This window comes from Protopterus annectens, chromosome 4.part0 (assembly GCF_019279795.1).
Source record: "Protopterus annectens isolate FY-2018-M chromosome 4.part0, PAN1.0, whole genome shotgun sequence".
NCBI lineage: Eukaryota > Metazoa > Chordata > Ceratodontiformes > Protopteridae > Protopterus > Protopterus annectens.
In genome coordinates this window covers 1033036562-1033055780 of record NC_056733.1, presented here as the reverse complement: position 1 = coordinate 1033055780, position 19219 = coordinate 1033036562, and the positions used below count along the sequence as shown (strand labels likewise).

The 19219-nt window shown below is 42.9% G+C and overlaps 1 protein-coding gene across 1 annotated transcript in view; it reads right to left on the bottom strand.

Moving 5' to 3' along the window:
• Positions 1–19219, bottom strand: part of FAM13B (family with sequence similarity 13 member B) — a 2585606-nt gene that overhangs the window by 609521 nt on the left and 1956866 nt on the right. Inside the window, exon 15 of the mRNA XM_044069837.1 lies at positions 5666–5749. Coding sequence (XP_043925772.1) covers positions 5666–5749 — 84 coding nt within the window. The remainder of the gene's footprint in view (positions 1–5665; positions 5750–19219) is intronic.

Below are 19219 nucleotides of genomic sequence, written 5' to 3'. Positions count from 1 at the left end.
TTTTGGGATAGTAGAGCTTCCTGGTAGGGGGAAGATAAAGATAGAACCTTGTCCTGAGGTAGAAAGGTCTTCATTGTGTCTCTTGTGATTCTGCAGCAGAGGAAAATTTTGTCCTGGCTTGGGATCAGAGAAGATTTGGGGAGATTGATGGTGAATCCAAGATTCTGCAGAAGGGACATGGTGAAATGTAGATGCTTTAATAGAGCATCCCTGGACTCTGCCAGAATCAGGATGTCATCCAGATAAGGGTAAATTTGTATCCCTTGAGTTCTACAGAAGGGAATGGCTGGGGCTAAGCACTTTGTAAAGACCCTGGGGGCCGTGGATAAACCAAAGGGCAAGGAAGTGAACTGGAAATGAGAGGAAGGGCCAGAGAAACACTGGAATTGTCTGGGGGAACTCCTGATGGGTATGTGCAGATAGGCTTCCTTTAGGTCCAGGGTGACCATAAAGGCCTTGGCTGGAATGAGAGGCAGCAAGGTGGGGAGAGACAGCATTTTGAAGGAGGGTGCCTGAAGATGTAGGTTTAGAAAGGACAGATCTAAGATGGGTCTCCAGGGGCCATCTTTTCTGGGGACCAGGAACAGATAGGAGTAAAACCCTTTTCCTTCTTGTCCTGGAGGAACAGGCTCTACAGTGCCTAGCTGTAGTAGATCTGCCAGAACATGTGGCATCTGATAGGCCTTGGTTTTTGGGGAGGGAAGGGATGCCTCTTCTGGGTGGCTTCTCTTTCCAGGATAGGAAGTACCCTTTTTGGATAATGTTTAAGACCCACTGGTCTAAAGTGATGGATTGCCAGAGGGAGAGACAGTGGGAAAGGCAGGCTGAGAAGGGGAGGTGGGCAAGGCAGTCACACATTACTGGGGCCTCCTCTGTCCTGAAAGGGCTGTCTGGGTTGCTGTGGTGGAGCAGTGGATCTGGAGTTAGTAGGTCTGGCCCCTCTCCTGGATGAGGAGAGTTGTGGAGTAAGTCTTACAAAGGTGGCTTTAGCAGGGTAGTGCCTATAATACTTGGGTATGGGTGACACCAGCAGGTGCTTATGTCCTGGAGTTCTTTGCTTTTTTCTTGTAGATTTTTTAAAAGGTCAGCGGACTGTTTTCCGAACAGCACATTGTGCTCCAGAGGGGCATCCAGGATTTTAGCCCTGAAGTCCCTGGGGAGGTTCTGGAGTCTTAGCCATAAGTACTTCCTGAGGGTTGAGGCAGATGCGGCAGACTTAATGGATGCTTCTGCAGCATTGTAGCTGCACCTTATGGAATGCCTGGCTACCTGTTGGGCCAAGGAAGGTTTGGATGAGATGTCCATCTTGCTGAGACTGTCAGGCAAGGAAGCCAGAATGGAGGAGGCTTGAGAGACCAAGTCTAATGCATACTTGGCCATGTGGGTCTGATAATTTATGGCTCTGAAAGCTAAAGTAGAAGTGTACACCTTCTTCCCCATCCTATCCATGCACTTATGGTTTTTGTCACTGGGTAGTAGGGAGGCAGATTGCAGCAGTCTAGATTGCTTATTTGCTGTGGTGGCAATAACAGCTGGGTCCGCCAAGAGTGGCTTAAACAAGAATTTGTGGTCCTCTGGTATTTTATAGAAGTGGTCAGAAAGTTTAGTGGCTGGAGGCTCGGAGTCAGATGCCTTAGAGGCCGCACTGAAGGCATCCAAATAAGCAGGCAGAATGGGGGGAACTGCTGAAGGGAAGGGTGATTCCACTTGCAGCAGTTCAAAGTACCTTTTTTGGGTGTCAGTCATTTGGGAAGTGTCCCATTTAAAGTAAACCTTCATCTTGGTGATGGTCCCCCTCCACAGATACCTCATTCGAAGAGTAATACTCCTGGGGGGAGGCAATCTGGGAGACATAAGAAATGGACTCCTCTGATGAGAGAAAGAAGAGTCATGTTCTTCTACCCTGACCTGAGGGGTTATGGATGGGCGGGAAGAAGCAGAGACAGGCCTAAGGCTCAGAAGAGGCAGGGTGGAAGTGGCTGAGGCTGAAAGCCTAAGGGCCATGAAAGCCTGCATGAGAGAGGAAGTGAAGGCCTGCCAATCCAGTGTGACTTCTGAAGAGGAAGAGGTATGTTTAGTTTTCTGCTTCTTCTTGGCCAGAGAGGAAGTAGAGAGTGGGCTGGCGTTGGGTCTGGAGATTAACACATCTGAAGTCTGGATTCCTGCCAGAGGTACCACCGAAACTGGTTCCCCCTCGACCTTGAAAGATGTCTATGTCTGAGTGAGCTCCAAGGACGTGCCGGTTGTCGGCTACAAAACCACTTCCTCGAGGGACGTTGCTGCAGTCGACGGATCATCCGAGTGCACCTCAACCCCTAGATCGGCAGTTGGCGGTGTGTCAGGAAGTGGAGCAGCAGGCGAAGGCGGCCTAGGAACCTTGGCCTTCTTGCGCGAAGGTTCAGGTGCAGCCTACGATGCAGGATCCATCCTAAGGGCGAACCGTTTGAAGCAATGGTTCTCGAGGTTGAGATTTAACGTGACTAGACGGCTGCGCAAGGTCTTCAGCACAAACAACTGACAGCACAGGAGTGATCATGTTCCCGGCCTAGGCAAAAAAACATGCATCATGGGTGTCCTTATGGGGTATATCTGGCATCCGCACTGGCACTTTTCCTTTTTTCCTGACATCAGCTAAAGGTTACAACAACACTGCGTTAGCCAAAACAATCGTCAAAAATAAGAAAATTTGAAACCCAACAGGCTGCTTATCTTTAAGATGCGATGTCCTGTGAAGAAAACGATTGTATGATGTGAATGTAGTCTGTGGCTGAAAAGTTCTGAGGATTGTGCATGCAGACGTCACATTTAAGCCCCCTTGGTTTATGGCCCTATGTGTGACGTCCCACACACACTGCAGCAGCCAAGCTGAAGCTTTTGTATAGAAGCCGACGTTCGAGTCGTCTGAGGGCAGGAAATCCCACACCTAGAATACTGCAACGTAGGAATAGAAGGACACAGACTCGTTATTTAGAGGAGCATCCAAAAACGTGGCCCTGACATCATCAGGCAAAGCATGAAGATGCAGCCAGGAATAATGCCTCACTGAACCAATGGTAGCAGCCCTGGAAAAGGCATCAGCTGCATCATGGATGCATTTTACTGAATAATGGGCAACTTGAGAAGTGGACCCTAACAAAGAAAGGGCAGAAGCCTTCCCTTCAAATCGGAAAGGTAAGATACTACCTTAGAAACCTGGCAAAGGCGAGCCAAAACATACCTGGTCAGGTGTCTGGTAGTCAATGGTCCTGAAGGACAAGGTGGCAGCTGTATAAACTTTCTTGTCTAATTTTTTCATAGCCTATCCTTATCAGAAAAAAGGAGTTCTGTAGATGGCAACTTAGAGGATTTGTCAGAAGAAAATGATACCATAGAAGGATCAGCAGAGGCACTTATGACATTTGCAGTCCTCAGTCACCTTGTAGAACCTATCAGGCTTCTTTGAAGCAGTAGGCGGAGAGTCACAGGCTACGGAGACTGCAGAAAAATTATCCAAAAGGGTAGCCAGAACAGGAGCAGCAGCTGATGGTGTAGAAGACTCCATTTCTAGGAGCTCATACCACCTCTTTTGAATGTCAGAGACCTGGGAACAATCCTACTTAAAGTAGTCCATCATGCAGGCAATAGTATCCCAAAAAGGACAACTCTTCCAAGGGTGGGTCTGGACTCAAAGAATTCTCTTCCTCTGAGACATAGTCTGGGGGGGGGACTTTGGGAAGAATAAGCCAGTGATTCTTCCTCAGATTCCAAATTTACATCTGAGGAATCCAGTTCCATAGGCCTCTCAACATGAGTGGAAGACCTGGGGGTGCAGGAACAGGGCACCCCTTGAGGAGGCTTCAAGTTAATTAAGCATTAAACAAACCCGGAGTGAAATCCTGTCATTCCCATTGGGGATCCTTAACAGGGGAAATACTCTTAGTTTTTTTGGGTTTTTTTCTGCGTGTCGTCTGCCAAAAAACTTTTGGATGGTCAAACCCTTGACCCAAATTAATAATATTGGTAGGAATTTCCACACTCACTAAAATTTGAGGAATCGTCTTTGGTCCCTTGGATAAGAGATTTTCCTTCAACATTAGGTGCAGATGCAGGAAAAGCCACCAAGAACGTGAGAGAACTCTGATCCATACCAGCCTCCAACAGGGTCGCAGCAGAGGAATCTGAAGCAAGTACCAGATGATCTTCAGGGTTTTCATTACCCTCTAGAGAGATGTCTGCGGGAAGATGGACTGCAACTAGATTGGGCCTAACTTTTTTGGCCTTCTTCTTGGCAGACGGATGGCCCTCAGCATGGGAGGATTCTGCCACAGCACTCTGAACCAACTTAAGTCGATGGCTCTCAAGATATATGTACAAGGAGGAGAGGTGACTATGCAATGTCTTAGGCACAAATGCCTGGCAAGAAGAGCACTGCATAAAATCATGAAAGCACCCAAGCAAAAAACACACTGGAAGTGATGGTCGTTATGGGGAATCTGCCTCCTATACTAACATATCCCCCTTTCTGGATGGCATGAACACAATACCATACAATAGTTAAAAAAAGAGAAGAAACCCAAACGGGGCACTTACCTGAAAACTGGCATGGTAACAAGCACAGCAGAAGGGTGGTAATTCTGACATATAACAATGGCATTTGGACTGACGGCAAAGAAGTTGAGCAATTACGTTTGTACATCACCTTTATGCCCCATGTCTTGCATGGGCAGCATGTGTGTGACAAACTAAGAGCTGAAGGTTTTGGTATACTGGCCGGATGCTGGGCTATCCTTGGCCAGATATCCCTTAAGTAAAGAATTCTGTAACAGTTATATGGAAGGACATCTTTAATTATGTGCTGACTTAAGAATGTGGTCTATTCCTGTCATGGCATTAAAAAAAAAAACTGAAGACGTAGAGAAATTAAACAGTGGAAACCTGGTGCTTTTCCATCCAACCCAGACAAAAAAGGCATAGCAAATAAAAATGTTTAGAGGAAATTCAACTCCCACATGGTACATATATTAGAAAGCTTTTCTGGGTATGGCATGATTTTCAGAAAGCAGAAGTCCACAGAACAAACTGACAAAATTACAATGAATTTTACTCCCCTTAAAATAAACAAAAAAATTTCCAAACTGGAAACTTATTGTACCCTCGAAATCACAGAAGAGGGGACTGGATTAAGGAGTGACTATCACTTCTTGTATCAAAAAATGGTGTTTGCTTCTTCCTCTTTTAGCCACGCCTCAGGCCAATATCCTGAGTTAGTACAGAACTCCAGATCCACTATGGCTAATTTCTGTAAAACTCTGAAAGTTGGACAAAAAGGGTTGATGTTTGCCTTCAGAAGTTTAAAAATAGTGAGCAGAACAGTCAAAAAATGCACCTCAACTAATGTGATTTTATATTTCACAAATCCCATTTAGGTGCGAGTTCTAGCAGTTGAAATGTCTGATGCATATGTGTATATTAAAAAAAAAGACAAAAAAAGTAAAATAATAAACTATACTACCTGATACCAAGAAATTACGTTCCGAGCTCCCTTTCTTCTATCTTCCACCACATTTCATTTTTTTTGTACACGTTTTTAAAATACTAGTTTTAGTTCTTTTCCTCTATACTAAAAACACAGAAGAGTCAATTTTACACAATACAAGACATCATTATGGCAAAAACATTTTATTACCGGTCGAGCATGAATGCTTTCATAATACAGCAGGCTTTTCTGCAGGGCTACTTTCTCTTTTCCAAGGTGTTCCTCTGTCATTTTCTACAAGAAAGTGAAATACAAACAAAAAATGAGTAATAGGCTTGCACTGCACATCTCCAATTAATGAAAGGCTTAAAATGCCTTCCTGTAGTTTTTTTTTTTTTTTTTTTTAACAAGAATAAAAAAGTTCATCGGTGTTGCAAACCTTGGAGAAGCACTGTATTTTTGCATAAATTCTGAAAAAGGTGCAATTTTAATGAATATGCAGCTATAGCTATATATATATTTTTTTCCCACATATAGTTAAAAACACAGTTCCCTCTTTTTGAATACACTACCTTATACAACACCAGAAGCATAGCCACATGACATGAGGAAGGGAAAGTAAACCAGCGATGGCATACAACAGGCAAGATTGCTCTGAAACTGATAGCAATTGTCATGCATGTGGGTCTGTACGAGTTTCGCAGATAAGAGACCATACTAAGCACAACAGTTCTGTTCCTTATCTTGTTCATTTGTAACAAATGGCAAACTGTACAAATCTACACCATACACAAAGAAGTATTTTGAGTTTAATTTTAAATCAGTAGCACCAAAAGTGAATAAAAGGTTTACTATAGAAAACTGATGAGTGCTCTGCTAAACAGGGAATGTCAAGATGGGTGTATGCAGCAATTGCCTCATGTACACAGACAACCCTTTCCTCCTATCACCCAACACTACAATCTGTGAGAGATGCACTTATAAAGTCAAACTGGAAGCAAAGCTCTCTTCACCCAAGACTGGACTAGAGAGCCAAGAGGAGAAGGTAAACACTTGCACCACACTACACTCATCACATAGCACCTCAAAACCTACACTACCAAAACTCACACATAGAAACACGAAACACACACCTACATTCGCGGAGGCCCTCAATAAAAATCTGCTCAAGCAACAGAGACCTCTAAGTAGAAAAGCAAGCAACCTCCACCCCCCCAACACAACCCAAATGACACACAGCCCACAAACTCAGTTTGCCACTCAACCACAGTCCATAAGGCATAACAATGTTCCACTCACCAGTCTAAACAAGGAGAAAGTTACTGTCAGCTGCCTGTCGGGTGCCAGGATCGACCACATAACGTACGCACTCAGGTCACTCCACAAGTACAAATATGACTCTGTCATTGTCCATGTTGGTGTGAATGACCTGTGATGTACCTCCCTGGACTACGTGAAAAGAGATAGAGGAGCTCTCTGATCTTGTAGCCTGGGCAGGTATGACCCTAGCCCTGAGTAGCATCCTGCCATCACCCCAGAATGACACCACAAGGACAAAATGATTGACTTCAACAGTTGGCTAAGCTTCTGGTGTCATTCTAAGGGGATCCAGTATCTCTGCCTGGGATGACATGATCGACAGACCACGATGCTTTGCCAGAGATGGCCTGCACCTGTTGACCTTAGGATTCCGGATACTGGCTAAGGCTCTTGTCACCCCTATCGTGCTTTTTTTAGGCAAGGTTCAAATGACAAATTCACCACCTTAACAGGTACAAGTAAGCAAAATCTGAGGGTAATGCTACTCAATGCTAGAAGTCTAAACCTCAAAATGCATTCACTCGAGGCACTCCTTAAAAATGGAGAATATCGACATCTGTGAAGTGACAGAGACCTGGTTCAAGGCTCCAGAGAGCACGCCTGCATCACCAGGCTATAATTCACACCACACCTTTCGACCACCTAACCTGGACCGAAACACTAAAGTCGGAGGCATGTCCATATTCATTAAGGATAGCCACACCTCCAGGCTAATTGCTCAGCATAATGCATCCGAGATTATCCAAGTGCAAATAACTCTGGGCAAGACCGCAATCCAAACTGTAACTTGCTACAGATTCCCCACCATGCCCCAGGATTTCCACTCCTCATTTCTTGATACACTGTAAAATATATGGGTACAACCCAACACCCTACTAATGGATGATTTCAACTACCAGACGATTAACTGTGAAAACTACTCATGTACCAACTCTTTCGCTCAACGTTTTCTGGAATTCATAAATTCCAATGCCTTGGATCAACTTATCTACAACCCCACCAGGGGCAGCAATATCCTAGACCTGGTCATTACCAACATGGGTGACCGGTGTTCCACACCATTGTTGGTCAGATCCGACCCACAAGCTAATCACCCTAGACATCCACATCCCACCCCCATTAGGGAAACCAAAGTAAAAAATTTCTCCAAAGCCAACTTCACGCTTCTTAAAACAGAAGTGGCAAACTTCACAACACCCATGCAGATGGACAGTAGAGGTACGACTGCTGAATCCTACATAAATGCACTTACACGAGTGCATAGATCGTGCTATCCCTAACAGAACCAAGATGCTATCCCCCAAAAAAGGAAGCCAATCTGGTGGTCCCCTGCCATAAACAAACTCTACAACAGAAGAAACTGTTGCAAAAAAAAGAGTAAAATCCCATGATTGGAGGAACTCCCTGGTCAGCCTCAGTAAGAAGTTGAGATCCCTCATAAAATCCTCCAAAGCTAGTTACAAAAACAAAATTGCCACTGATTCTAAAGACAACCACAAAGCATTCTGTAGCTATGTCAAAAATCTAAATGGCAACACTCAGATCTGCTCTGAGTTACAGCACAATGGCAGTAAATATACAGAACCAACTGATATTGCCAACATCCTGACAGATAGGTTCAGTGCTAACTTTACCCTTTTCTCACCCCCTAAAGGGCCCATCTCTACACCGGAAGAATGCAAAGTTCCTGTAATCATGGCTGCACAGGTAAAAACCACACTCTCCAAAGCCAAGAACACAGCATCCATGGGACCTGACAACATCCCAAGCTGCATTCTACACGAACTACAGAACGAACAGGCACACCACCTAAGCACTATGTTCAATCATAGCCTTACCTCAGGCTTTGTGCCCACTGAATGGCGCACAGCGACGGTTATCCCACTCCACAAAGGGGAAGCCACCATGGACCCTAGGGAACTACCGCTCCATTAGCCTAACGAGCCTTGTCTGCATGGCCATGGAACATATCATCATGGATCTTATACACGCAGACATTGGTAATCTCCAAATTCAGGACCCCACCCAGTTCAGGTTTGTGAAAGGCAGGCCAAGCCTCCTGAACCTGATCAACTTCTTTGAAGCAGTCACCAAAGCCGTAGACGAAGGTAAGGTGGTTCATACAGCCTATCTAGCGCTCGCCAAGGCTTTTGACACCATCCCCACACTCTAGAATTATAGACAAAATCACTAAACTAGGTATAAATCCCTACGTCACAAGATGGGTTGCCAACTGGTTCACTGAAAGAACCCACATTGAAAGTGGCAGACTCCAAATCCAACTTCAGACCAGTGACAAGTGGAGTACCACAGGGTTCAGTCCTGGGTCCTCTCCTGTTTGGTATCTACTTTTCTCAAGTACAGGCTAACACAGACGATCTTTGGCTAACGAAGTTTGCATGACTGCAAACTAGGAGCCATAATCGAAACTTCTAACAATGTAGACATCCTACAAAAGGGCGTCTCAGAGACGGATGCCTGGTCTCAAAGCCATGGCCTCAAGCTTAATGCAAAATGTGCACTGTCATTCCCTTTGGTAAAAACTCTGTACCAATGAGCTACCACACAGTAGTCTACTTAACACCGAAAGTGTGATGAGACCTTGGGACACAGGTGGACAGCAGTCTCTCCTTTGATAATCATATCGTCACAGTAGTCAGGAAATCCTTGTACATGGAACACCTGATTACAAAAGGTTTCTCATCCAGGAAAAAACAGGTCATTGTTCCCCTCTACTTGTCACTTACTTGCCCCTTTTGGTATGTACCTCAAGACACCTACAACTGGAAAGGCCGCAGAAATATTTTACAAAGAGGATTACCGGCCTCAAACAGATGCCCTACGCAGACCGTCTGAAAAAACTCCAGCTTTACTCCGTCGCATATCGCCTACTCAGAAGCGATCTCTGCCTAACATACAAAAGCTATGTCAAAACCCAGAGCTGTTGGACATACTCCACTTAAAGAAATCCCAAGCCCACCGAGCTACACACTCTAGGAACATAAACCTTGTCACTACAATAAACAGAACATGCTGGAGGGATCGATACCTGTCCCAGAGACTTCCCATACTCTGGAACAAACTACCTATCTATAACAAACAAAGCTCCTGATTAGCACTCTTCAAGAAAAATGTTGATGATTGGATGGGAAATAGGAAATTCACCCCAGGGATCACCTCTGTGGCTCTGCTCGACAGGGGCACAGGAAAATAATTTTCTTGGATGGTGAAAGCCAGGGTACCTTTTTGGCTAGGCTTATATAGGTCATAGGGCCAATAGCTTAGTACCTACCTATGAGTATAGAAAACAACACCAAAGTGAATGAACCCCCAAAATATGATAAATCGTAAAAAAAACAGACACGGAAATAAGTGTTAACATGGGCCCTATGGGAGGTGAGGAGTACTGGGGCAACCCCGTGATTTGATATTATGGACTTTGGTATGTTTCGCATTCAGTGCTCTCGTCTCAACATTCCCTTTTTCAACTGAGCACTCATTGATCTTGTGATTATAAACAAAATATAAACTATATACAAATGGAAAATAAACATTCTTTAAATATCAAAAGATAAAAAGCTCTCCCTGATGAGCCTTTGGTTTAGTATGTCTTTTCCAGCAATCATAATTGGGCATACTCATCTGTAAAACTTCTGCGTTTGAGGCTGTGTGAGAACCTCCTGTGACAAGAGTGGCCACAGTCTGTTCCACACCACTCCTAACTACCTTCCTGCAAATCAAAACGCAAGATTTGATGCTTACACAAGTCAGCAAGTAATACAAGATTACAACCTTGTTCAACTCAGAGCAAGCCCAACAGACAAGGCTAGCAAAAGAACACCCTTACTTATAATACGCTTATGGTACAGAAGTTTAAACAGACTTCAAGACCTTGCAATGCATATTCAGAAAGTCTTTACAGAAGGCACCGCCAACACTTCAGAGTATTTTATTCAATCTCCAGAAGTATGATCTAAAAGTGTTACACAGATCAGGCAAAGAACTACATGTCAGGAAAGAAATGTTTATTTACCAGAGAAGCATGACGATTTGGATAAAGAACTACAGACTCTTTTGGTAATATTTCTTTAGAAACAAGTGCTGAAAGGAAAAGATGACCCTAGCAGAATTTATCAATAAGGAAAGAAAGTCAGCCTTACTTTTCATTCAAGGAATAAACAAGTTGTGTCAAAGGCTCACAAAACAATAGGTCCCAATCAAATTAGAACACAAATGCGAGACAGAATACACAAATCATAACTGGAAATAGTACCAAACAAGAGGTGTGATGTTTTGGCCAAGAATGTCAACTCAAAATAGGTAGTGCTGACTTTTTTTCTGCATGCTTACCAGAACAATCCAAAGGAAGATGGGCTAGGATAGCAAGTTCTAAAGCAAGCATGTAGAAGACTGATTACAGATTTATTCTGTCAGAGAAGGCATGCATATCATATGTGGATCATTATTCAAGTCTCATGAAATTAAGACAAAGAAATGAGTGCAATTTGTTTTAAGAGGGGATATTTGCGGTTCTCATATATGGTATTGGCCTGCAAGAGACAAGTCATGAATTCAGAAGAATTGCTTACGAATGGCAATTCAAATATGTAATGACACATCCACACACATCACCCTCCAAACCGATGGACTAGTATACAGGACTATCCAAACAGTTAAGAATGAATACATGAAAAATAAAACTGTAGCAAAAGTATGAAAACTGTTATCTTGCTATTCTGGGTATAACTGCAAGGACTCAATCTCTTACCAGCTAATGAGCTGACAGGCAGAAGGTTGCAGAAGCATATTGCCTACTCCCACCTACATTACTGATGCCTGACAAGAAAAAGTACAAAAACTGCTGGAAAGCAATAAGAAGAGACAACGCTACTACCTTATGACAAACTAGACGCTACCAGATCCACAAGCTGAAGTCATGCGAGACTCAGAAGTCTGGATATACATGAGAGTAACTGACAAGAGGAGGACTAAGGGTGAAAAAACACAAGTGAAACAAGCAGCAGAAAACATGCAGTCTCTAGCATAGGACTTGTTCTCTACAACAAACAGATGGGGATACAGGGAAAGAAATGACTGGAAATAATAGCAGTTGCTAGTCTACAGCTATGTTGTTAAAACAAACAGCAGTGAACTATGGGAAAAAGAAAAAAAGTGTTGGGGGGCTGCAAATGGTTATGTATAGAAGATACACGTTAAGTGAGACATGGAACAAATGGAGAGGAATTTTAATTTAATTTAATATTCCGGACTGTAGGAAAACTGGCTACTACCTAGGAAATTATGATACAGTGTTAAGTGACTGCCCTGAGATGAACCAAATAAAGAATGATAAGGGCTTAAGAGACTGTGTACATTTTCTCATTTAAGGGAAGACAAAGGCAAGAGGTTCTCAAACAGCAACCATGTTGCTCACACCCACTGTGGGGGGAGATAGTGAGGCATCTCTCTCAAGTTCTGACTGAGGGTAACTGTCCTTTCCTCTACAGCTGAATATTTTGCATATAGTTTACACGGGGGTGAAATCAGAAAATTTGGTTAGTTTTTTTACCCTTGATGCTATTGATTCCATTTCCTAAAATACACACCCATGAAAGGAAAGTTTTGCAGAATGAAGCAATAATCAAAAACAAATGTAGCCTGTAAGGGAGGGGGACATGAAGTACTGTTGGTTGGGGAAGGCAGTAAAGAGGAAGGACAAATGGCAAGATCAGCATGAAGATGCAGTTACACAAAGCTAAAAACACCACGATTAAAATGACTACTGCAAACTGGAATGTGAAAGGGTTAAACTTGGTAAAAAAAAAAAAAAAAAAAAAAGAGAAAGAATAACTGGTTTGCTTAGGAAAGAGAAATTCCAGACAACAGTGTTGTAGAGATGCATTTACATAGATTAAAGTGCAAAAAAGGGCGGCACAGTGGTGCAGTGGTTAACATTGTCACCTCACAGCAAGAGGTTCTCTGGTTCAATTCTCGGCTGGGGTCCCTTCTGTGTGGAGTTTGCATGTTCTCCCTGTGTTCGCGTGGGTTTCCTCCGGGTACTCCGGTTTCCTCCCACATTCCAAAGACATGCATCTGGAGCATTTCTCCCTGGGCCTCCGCTGAAAACAGGCTCTGTGGAACCTAGTTGGGCATTCCCGGTCAACAAATAAAAAAATAAAAAAGTGGCTACACGCAATTATCTCAGTCTTGTGTTCAAGGAGAGAGGAAGATGAGTTATAATACTGTCTGCTAAAAACTTACCACTAACAGAACAGTCTATATTAGTGGGAGAGGATGGGCATTCAGCTGGGTGGGAAGGTATATATTTCGGATCCAAGGTAATCTTTACCTCCATTTATATACCACACAAGGCAGGCAGGAAAGTTACAAGGAATCTGTTAACAGGAATCATGCATTTAATGGGAGGGGGATTAATACTGGCTGGAGGCTGGTCTACGATTTTTAGAAGAGACAATGCAGCAAGAGAGGCTGGAGCAAGAATGCTAGCAAAAGTTTAAAAACAAAAACTTTGAAATTTATTAAGGAACTGGGACTTGCATATGTTTGGGAGAATATGATAAAAGGACTAGATATGGCCTATACATTTTACAGTAAAAAATGGTGATCTTGGTCAAGAATTTATAAAATAATGGCACTTAGCTAGTGCAGACAGAATATGTCAGAGTAGGGCTATGTTTTCATATCACACACTCCTAACAGCACACACAACATTAAGCACTGAATGTCTAGGAAAGCCAATGTGGAGGTTCCAAACTTACTATTTAAACGAGGAAAGACTAGAATGAAAAAGGAATTAGTGCAGAGTTGCAAGAGCATTTAAGGGGCTGCAACAATGACTGGCAGGCTACGAACAAATGAGAAGTGTACAAGAGACAAAGAAGAAACTGAAAGAGACAGAATAATTAGGGTGAAAAGAACTGGTATCCAGGAACTTAATGCATTTACCCCAGAAGCAGTGAGGACACTTGCCACTAAATTAAGGATGGAGAAAGTAGACTGGGCAATAAATGAGCTCTGGAGTAGAGTGAAGGAAAGGAAAAGTATACAAACCCAAGAAAGTATTTAAGGAATTTGAGAAATACTATGGTGATTTACATAAACAGATTGAAAGAACTGAGAAGCAAATATCAGAAATGCATAGATTCTTAAAAGAATTAAACAAAGGCAGTATTTATGAAGAGCAAAGCCCTACGCTAACAGCAGCTGTTACTAGGCAAGAGATAACAGAGTTGCTTCATCAACACCGCAAAAAGAAATCTTCTTGGGCTAGGCTTACATAGGCTCCAGAGCGTTTAGCCTAGTACACATCTATGAACCTATGAAATCTCCTGGTACTGATGGCATACCTATTGAGGTTTGGGAATTTGGGAGGGGGCATGCCTTGAATGAAACTTGTGAAATTACTTAACCTCTAAAATTGACACAAAGTAGCAATGTCCCGTGAAAAAGCAGTGACATCGGTTCTACCAAAAGAGGGAGGAAATAAAGGCTGGCTCATATCGACCCATTACAATTTTAAACCTTTATTAAGTGTTTATGAATATAATTGCTAAACATACCTCTCAACTGTCCAGATTTTTGCCTCATGTTTTTGGTCTGTTCCTCATAAACATTCTATTTTTCTGGCAAATCATTCAGGACTGAAATCACTGAACACAGCAGTTTCAGACTTCCTGTCCTTTGGAAAAATGCATTTTAATTCAAGACCTGTTTTTCTAGCAAACTTATAAGAGTATTATTTAAAATCTGTCCCTATTTTGGGGCCTTTCCTCACCATTACTTTTACCTTTGTCCAGATTTGTTGCACTAAGAGTTTGAGAGGCATGTGACTAAAAGATTGGCTAGAATTCTACCAAAGTTAACTAATTTAGACCAGTGTTGGTTTATTCAGGAGAGGAACATATCTGACATCATTAATAAAGATAATTAAAAATGTGAGAAACAAAGGCTGACAGAATGGACTGGGATTTAGATAAGGGCTTCCCAAAGAATTTTATTGCACAACTGGATATAAGGGAGCAGAGGCCCATGTTAAAAATGATGGGAAGTGTTAAGGAGACTACTGAGCTTAGCAGGGCAACGAGACAGGGATACCCCTTCTCCATGGTGCAGTTTGCCTTGTACGTAAAACCTTTGGTAGAAAGGAGATGAAAAGCAGCCTTTAAGCAGATGAGATCATATTAACGGTCACTCATCTCCTGCATACAGAATTTTGGAGAAAATGGGGGGATACAAGGTAAACAAGGGAAAAAGTAAAACGTGGGTAATAAATGTCATGGACATGGATAAACTAAAGGTGAAATATCCAGGAAAATAAAGCATTAAAGTAATTGGGAACCTGGCTAGCAGGGACCTACGAGCAGTCTTTGGTTACATCATATGAAAAGATGATGGCTGTCATTGAAAACTTACAAAAATGGAACAAACAATCTGGATTTAGATCAGAGTGTTATGGTTCTACAATGGCAAGTTGTTGCACATGTACTACACTTAGCCCTGGCCTTCTGGGCATGCCCAACTAAAGCGATCCTAAATAAACTAAATGGCTGAAAGTTAAACATATGGGGACTGTGTGGCCTTTGGTAATATGATGCTACATGGCAACAAATGGTGTTGGCTCACATGCCACATGTACATGAAGTGGACTGGTTAGAAATTATCTGGGGGAATATGCAGGTGGGAGCTGGTTACAACAGTTAACCAGGTCTTTCACCCCCTAAAAATGAAAGGATGGAGCTACAATAAACTTCCCATAGGGGACTGGATGATAGAATGAAGATGACAGCTGCATGGAGGTAGACCTAATCTTTCGGCTTTTCCCAGTTAGGGGTCGCCACAGCGGAACTCCAGTCCTCTAATGATTGGCAGTGGATTTTTACGGTGCCGGGTTGCCAGCCCGACATCCAACCTTCAAAGAAGGCACACCCACTCACGCACGCATGCACCTACCTGCATGTCTTTAACGTCACTTGACCACGGGGAGGACATGCAGACTCCACACAGAAGGTGCCCCAGCAGAGAATCGAACGGGAGAACCTCTTGATGTGAGGCGACAACACTAACCACTGCACCACCGCGGCCGCATGGAGGTAGACACAATTAGGACAGAAATGAAATACTGAAACCAACTATTGCAACACAGAGAAGTAATAAGCTGTGAAGTGGCACGGGCTAGATACTCACTAAACGGGGAAAGGGGTATGTGTATTAACAAGCTTTAAAACAAGAGATGACCAAAACAAGGTGGGAAAAATGATAAAGGAAGAATAACTAAACTGGAAAGGGCTGTTACAATAACACTATACTAAATAATTCAAGAGGTGCAGGAGGGTGAATTAGATAAAATCATAGGTGACTGAGGGACAAAAATGGAGGAGGATAACTAGGTAAGAATGGTCAGAAATTTGTGTATTGCCAAAGGCGGAGAGAAGGAACAGAAAATTCTCTATTTTCACATTGAAATGCCTCCATAAGTATTTCTACATCCCTGAATGAATGAAAAGGATGATCCCCAGCAGCTGAAAGCCATTGCTGGATGTGTGGTCTAATACAACATGCAAGCTGGGTGCACATTTTTTTAGGAATGTGAAGTATTAGCAGATTTAAGACTGAATTAACTTTAAAGGATGCATTGCTAGGCGCTAATCCGAAACTACAGAAAGATGAACTTTTGCTGGGAAACAGTCTTGGACAGAAATGGGTTAAAAAGAAAAGAAATTGATGTGGATAGTTTTTTTTTAATCAAAGAAATACGTCGTGGTCTGGGCCTAAGCAAGGAAGGCAGTAAGAGTGGAAATCCTTATGAGGTATTTGTTTCCCACAAGTTAAACAATTATTTACTTTGTCTGACATCGGCTGAGGCAAGAAAGAGTCCCCAACGGGGTACTAAGCTTTTTAGAAGTCTTCGGTAGTAGAAATCTCTGGATCTGACCGACCGGCACTTGCGAACAGCTTCTGCTTCGGGCACCGCGCGGCAAGAAAGACTGAGGAAAATGGCGTCGGCTGATGCCTTTATACCCAATAAACAGCAGCTATGACGTCGGGTGAAGTGTGACATCAGCCGAGGCCAGACCCAGACTTTGGAATCCGGCCGACCGAAGGGCTGCCTGAGGCAGGACAACCCATATGTTAGGACTGCAGATGCATCCTTGAAGGACATCTAGGTAAGAATGGTCAGAAATTTGTGTATTGCCAAAGGCGGAGAGAAGGAACAGAAAATTCTGTATTTTCACATTGAAATGCCTCCATAAGTATTTCTACATCCCTGAAGGAATGAAGAGGATGATCCCCAGCAGCTGAAAGCCATTGCTGGATGTGTGGTCTAATACAACATGCAAGCTGGGTGCACATTTTTTTAGGAATGTGAAATATTAGCAGATTTAAGACTGAATTAACTTTAAAGGATGCATTGCTAGGCGCTAATCCGGAACTACAGAAAGATGAACTTTTGCTGGGAAACAGTCTTGGACAGAAATGGGTTAAAAAGAAAAGAAATTGATGTGGATAGTTTTTTTTAATCAAAGAAAGCCATAACTCAAAAATGGAAAAACAGAGCTAGACTTACCAAAGAATAAGTGACAGGAGTAGTAAGAAGATCAAAGAATAAATAATTAGTCATGAGTAAAATAGTAAAACAAGAAAAAAAGAAGTTATGTACTCACGATAATTTTCCATGTTTGTTGTTCATCTCGCCATTCATTCTTACTTGGATGGGTTCGGAGCCGATGCTTGGCCAAATACACAGTTGGAAGTCTTAAACTTGGCTTGTGGCAGGTAGGTATACCATGATGAAGTGGTGTAACTCTCCAGATCTTGTTTGCTGCTAACTTACTAAAGAGTAATATAAATATATGACCCCATATCAAGGAAAAATTGAGTCAAGGAGTTCATGTAAAGAGGAAAGATCACTACCAGGTTCTCTAGGAGTCGTTGGACAGGGGAGGGAGGGGTCATAAAAATGAATGGCGAGATGGACAACAAACATGGAACGTCATGGTGAGTACATAACTTCTTTATGTTATGTTGTCCTATCTCGCCATCATTCTTACTTGGATGGGACAGCGTCCCTAGCACCTTTTCCCCAGGTGGCTCACCAGAGTACACCCTTGAGCACAGTGGAACCAAAAGAGGCCCTGTCCCTGGAGGCCAAATCCACTTTGTAATGAGTGATAAACATATGAGGATTGTCCCACGTAGCTGCAGCACAAATACTATCCATTGACATTCTGCCCTGAAAAGCAGAAGTTGTAGCTAATGTTCTAGTTGAATGACCCCTAACTTTGAATGACAGCTCTCTACTATTGGAGGTATAGATAAAGGTGATAAAATTTGAGAGCCAATTAGAAAGGGTGACTTTAGAAACTGACACACCCTTTTTTGTCTCAGGGAAGGAGATGAATAATTGGTCAGATTTCCTGAAATCTTTAGTTCTTTGCAAATAGAATCTGAGCTGTCTACGCACGTACAACTGATGGAGTCTATTCTCTGCCTTGATGCTATGACTGCGGAAAAACTCAGCTCAATGGACTGACTGATATTGGACTGAGAGCAAACCTTATCTACAAAGGATGGATTCATTTGTAATGATACCCTGTCCTTGTGAAAGCTCAGATATGGAGGTCTGACAGACCGTGCTTGCAACTCTGACTCTCTTCTGGCAGATGTTACGGCTACTAGAAAAATGGTCTTCCAGGAAAGAAATCTGAGGTCACAAGATGAAGAAGGCTCGAACAGTGGCAATGTAAGTTGAGATAGTACAAAATTTAAATCCCAAAAAGGAAGTGGTTCCTTAAAAGGAGGTCTCAATAAGGAAACGCCTTTTAAAAATGCTTTACATAACCTGTGTGTATTAAATTAGGAGAATGGTCACCAATGTGGAAGTTTGAGATTGCAGCCAGCTGGACTCTAGGAGTTGCTGCAGCCAAACCTCCGCCAGGAGCTCTACAATGGATTCAACAGGCGCAGAAAAAGGGTCAATATTTCCATTTTGTGCCCAGTGAGAAAATCTTTTCCACTTGCTAGTATATAGTCTTCTAGTAGAAACTTTATGAGAGGACATCAGTATGTGTTTGACTACTGGAGTGAAGTTCTGAAGCCTGACTAAATTGGGAAGTGGAGCAGCCATCCTGTTAAGTTGAGGGTGTGGAGAGAAGGATGAAGTGCACCTGACATATGTGTCAGCAGGTTTGGAACTGGGTCCAGAGTCGACGGCTTCTCCTGAAGATGAAGCCATAGGAAGGGGAACCAAATTTGTCGAGGCCAATATGGGGCAATGAGCATCATCCTGCCTCACAAGGATTTTGCTTTCGGGATGACTTTGGGTAAGAGGGGGAAAGGCATAAAGAAGTCCTGAGGGCCAATCGTGAACAAGTGGGTCTCTCGGTGTCTCCCCCAGAGGGGGAATTAGGGCAAAGTAGCTGCTGC